Below are 4462 nucleotides of genomic sequence, written 5' to 3' on the forward strand. Positions count from 1 at the left end.
TATGAGTATTGAGTATGATTCCTCTTATTAGTCACTTGAGTTTCCATTCTACATACATTGTATAGTTTGTTTTCTTGTATCTTGTATATAGTAGATACTTGTATAGGTGTATTTTTGCCTTTGTATTTGAGAGGCACTTTATTTCCTTTTAGTAGCTAATGTATATTGTTTCTAGGGTAGGTTACTTGGGCATTTTGCACTACTAGAAGGATTGTATTCTAAGTCGGTTATTTTGCCATATCTACATCGGTTTTAAAACCGACTTAGATAAGGGCGACTTAGATGTATTTATACATCTAAGTCGGTTTTCACAAAACTGTCTTAGATGTGCACATACATCTAAGTCGGTATTTATCAAAACTGACTTAGATGTATATGTGCACATCTAAGACGGTTTTTATTCAAAACCGACTTAGATGTATATGTGCACATCTAAGACGGTTTTTATTCAAAACCGACTTAGATGTGCACATATACATCTAAGTCGATTTTTACGTAGAATTGTTGTAGATTATATTTTTTTTAACCAGGTTAATTTTTAAAACACCAATTTCCACCACAATAAACACCATCATAACGGATGATCCAAGCTACTCAGTTTGAAGAACAAAACAAGGCATGATTAATTGAGTTTGTTTCACATACTTCTGAAAACAAATCATTGGTAAAAGAATTGAAAGAGGTATGATCTAATTCTTACTTAGAAATCTTGCTACCCTTACCTTAGTTTCAGAAATTGACTCAAACTGTTGAAGAAACTTTGACGGATGATGGTTGGACCCTAGCAATCCAAGAACTCTATCAGTCACAAGAAATCATGTACAAACATATATTTCCGATATAAGACAAATGTATTATTGGAAAAAGATAGATATTTTGAAACAAATTTGATGAATTTTGTCAAATTACAAAATGAGTTTTTTTTAATTATAGTATTGATATGAAGTATTATTTATTTTTAAAAATAATAACTATTTTTTGTTAGAAATCCTAAGTGCACATAATGTAATTATTTCTCTCATAATATAATTTATTCCATATTTAATGTTAGAATTTGAAATTTAAATAGTTTGATAAGAGATATAAGTTTGAAATTTAGATTTAGTTGGAATAAAAATCTGGTTTTGAGGATATTAGTTAGTATACTATGTTTTCAAATAGTAATGAACTCTAATTTTCTGACTCATATATATTAATTATCGTACAATACTAATAAAGCCTATCACTATATAGATAATTAAAGTCTTTATATAATTTTAGTTATCTATATAAAAAAAAATTCACGTCTAGCAATATGATTTTTTGACCATTACTGTGTTTTAACTTTTAGAGAGTAATTCAATAGTGGAGAGTGGAGAAATCCCAAACAATCAATTGCTAGCACTAGTAATATTACTGCAACTTCAATATATTATAACTGGAACAATTTCTTTTTTAAAATATAAATGCATTCACAATAAAGAATAGAGAAAATTCCTCATACCAAGCTTCATCAAGCAGAGCAATGATTCCACCAGGTTGCTGAAAGAAAGAAAGAAAGACATTTTTTAGATATCAGTGTTGTGATATTCTGAAAGTAGATTCAGAGGATACAATCTTAGCAAATTCTGAAACAAATAATCCATAAATAATATTAAAATTGATATAAAAACAATTAATTGTTACTTTCTCTTATTTCCATCTTGTCAAAATTGACGTGAACTCAAGATGTTCATATTCTTTGAACTAGAGATAAATCAATGATCCATGTGTGGTCCACAGTATAGTTGCTGTCAATCTTTTGTGAGTTTAATAATAAACTTTATCATTATGTGGTGCAAAACTATGATTCAGACAATCACAAGGTTTATTACGTGAGAATACACCTCATTGTACATGAAAAATGCCAATTAAGTCATTCCAAAATAAACTAGATGTTTTACAAATTATAATAGTCATATGGATGTACTTCAGTTCCTGAGTTAGATTTGCATGTGAGACGCATATTAGGATGAAGATCTGCTCAAGGTTTATATGTCATTTGTGTTAATCCAATCAAGTCCCGATAAAGACTCGATCCTACTAGGAGCTTTCAAACTTTGATATTGCAATTGATAGCAAGCCTATTATTTGACTGCTGTAGTTTTTCTCATGTTGAAATTCTCTTGGCCAAGTTTTGTTTTCTTTTTGCACCATGGGGAGGTGGCAGTTGCATAATAAAACCAGAAAATTTTATGCTAGAATCAAACTATCCTGACCATTCATATAATGTGCCAGTTATACTCAATTGCAGAGTGAGTTTAGCTGAAACACACGAAAATACATTCTTATTTCAAAGGTCAAACATGAATTCACCAATACCTTTCTGTATAAACTATACAGGCTTTTTAATCGGCTTGATAATGTAATTTCCATTCCCGGAACATAACTGCAAAAACACAAGAAACCTTTAAGAACTATAAAATTGATTACACCATAGCATTATAGTATTCAGCAGTTGACAGTTTTGCATAAGTCAAGATAGGATCACTTCATAGTTCATACTTCATATGCCTTCCCCCAGTTCCTCAATTATTTTGCTTTAAAATTTTAGTAGAATAAATTAAGAATTTCATGTAAAAAGACAAAAATATATATTAAAAAATAGCATAATTATTGAATTATTTTTTTCTCATTGATACTTACGTCCAAAGGCAACCATACAGCAGAATTTAATTCTCATGATGCATACCTTCATACTTACGTCCTCATTGAATGTCAAGGATTCATTGTAGAAAGAATTTGAAGCATCCTCGCTCAAAGGTATCAAGTTGCCTTTTACAGAGAATCTCCTCAAGTTTCCTGTTCTGCTAGTAGGACTCCACATAGAAGCCAGATCAGCTCGCATCTTTTGAAATATTTGAGGCTGGTATCAAGGTACAAATACAAACATAGATGTGTCAAGAGTCAAAACTATAATAATGCCCAAGTCAAACCTACTTAGGCTTTAGAAAGGACTTACACACAAATTCCACTCTGCTTCAGCTATATTGGGGCATAACCATCCACTGAAGAATGTCCTTTATTTATTGATAAACACTCAACTAATATTCACCAAGAAAAAAAAATAAACGAAAATAGCATAAAAAATATAAATAATAAATAACACAACACAACTTCCACAAAACAAAAATGGAAAATAAAAATTAACAGATGAATAAACACAGATATATAAACCACTAAAGGCTATGTCAAACAAAAATAATCTTTACCTGTTTAAAGAAAAATAATTAAAGAATTAACAAAATGACAACATTAAAGAATTAGCTTTTTTGGTGTGGTTTTCCCAAGATTCTTATCTATAGACTTGATTGAGCATCACAAAGGCAAGCAAGCACCTAACAGTAGGAGGTGATAAAAGCCATGAACCTCCACAAGACTAGACGTGCTTTATGTTAAACTTTTCAAAAAGAAAATCTCATAGATGGATCCCTAGTTACAACAACTTTAAACAGCATAATTCTACTATTTAAAATAAGCTATTATTGATTACAGAAGGTATGGCTATTTCAATACCTGTATCAGGTTAAGCAAAAAATTCCTGGTTAGATAAGCTTGGACAATGGCACGAGCACTCAAAAACAGTAGAATAACATCTGACTGCTTCTTGCGCCAAAGCTCCGAAATCCAATTAGAGTCATAAAGCAAAAAAGAACAATACCTTGGGATAATGAAATTCAGTCAACTCGATTGATCTTAATACTAGAACGCCAAGTTACCAATTAGAAATGCGTGGGAGACAAGAAAAGATGGACCGTGGCCCGTTTCTCCCAATAAATCGTTCTATTTGGATCTGGCAAGCAAATGGAGAAACAGGAAAAAGCGGCTTTGAGTTCAGCACCAGCCAGAAAGCTCACCCAACATTAACCAGAAAAATCTCGAAACTACGTCGACAGAGGGAAATGAGAGAATGAAGAGAGAAGATTAAACTTGGTAATGGTTGCTCCAAAATATGAGAGAATGAAGAGAGAAGAGAAAAAGGAAATACCTTGTCGTCGTTGAGGTTGTGCTCGCCGAAATTGACTTCGTCGTTGAGACTTAGGTTGAGAGCTTTCGAGAACAGAGAGAGAGAACGAGGGTTGTGGCTGGGAGATTGAACAGCGCGCATGAATTGATAGGGAGGGCGCGAATTTTTGGTCTCCATCTAAGTCAGTTTTACACAAAAACCGTTGCAGATCACTTAATATTTAAGTTAGTTTTATTAAAAACCGTCGTAGATATATTTGTGTAGGCTATTCTACTACGGGTATTCACTAAACCGTCATAAATAATGTTCCTTTTATTTACAAAAATGTCACCGCATCTTATTCTACATCATTTTTTAGTAAACCGTCTTAGATTAAGTGACTTAGATTATTCTTTTTGTAGTAGTGTTGACTCCATTTAACATAATCTAGAAATACACTCTTTCCTTATTTTTCTAGTAGTAGGATTGGGAGTGGCA

General features: G+C 31.9%; 1 protein-coding gene across 4 annotated transcripts; it reads right to left on the reverse strand.

Annotated features, from left to right (window-relative positions):
• Positions 1-492: 492 nt before the first annotated feature.
• On the reverse strand, positions 493-4138 carry LOC109797877 (uncharacterized). 4 transcript variants are annotated; one of them, XR_014428714.1, is made up of 6 exons: positions 4007-4138; positions 3680-3902; positions 2711-2884; positions 2341-2407; positions 1484-1521; positions 493-781 (listed from the first exon to the last, which is right to left on the reverse strand). XR_014428714.1 is itself a non-coding variant. In XM_083062723.1 (5 exons), exons 1-3 carry the CDS (start codon positions 4124-4126, stop codon positions 2354-2356), a joined length of 348 nt encoding a protein of 115 aa, XP_082918849.1. In that variant the 5' UTR covers position 4127; the 3' UTR covers positions 493-781; positions 1484-1521; positions 2341-2353. The 4 variants fall into 4 exon arrangements, 1 of the variants encoding a protein (XP_082918849.1); XR_014428713.1 differs by having other exon boundaries at positions 3535-3902; XR_014428715.1 differs by lacking the exons at positions 3680-3902; positions 4007-4138 and adding an exon at positions 2985-3399.
• Between the last annotated feature and the right edge of the window lie 324 nt (positions 4139-4462).

This window comes from Cajanus cajan, chromosome 8 (genome assembly GCF_000230855.2).
Source record: "Cajanus cajan strain Asha chromosome 8, NIPB_CcT2T_4, whole genome shotgun sequence".
NCBI classification, from domain to species: Eukaryota; Viridiplantae; Streptophyta; class Magnoliopsida; order Fabales; family Fabaceae; genus Cajanus; species Cajanus cajan.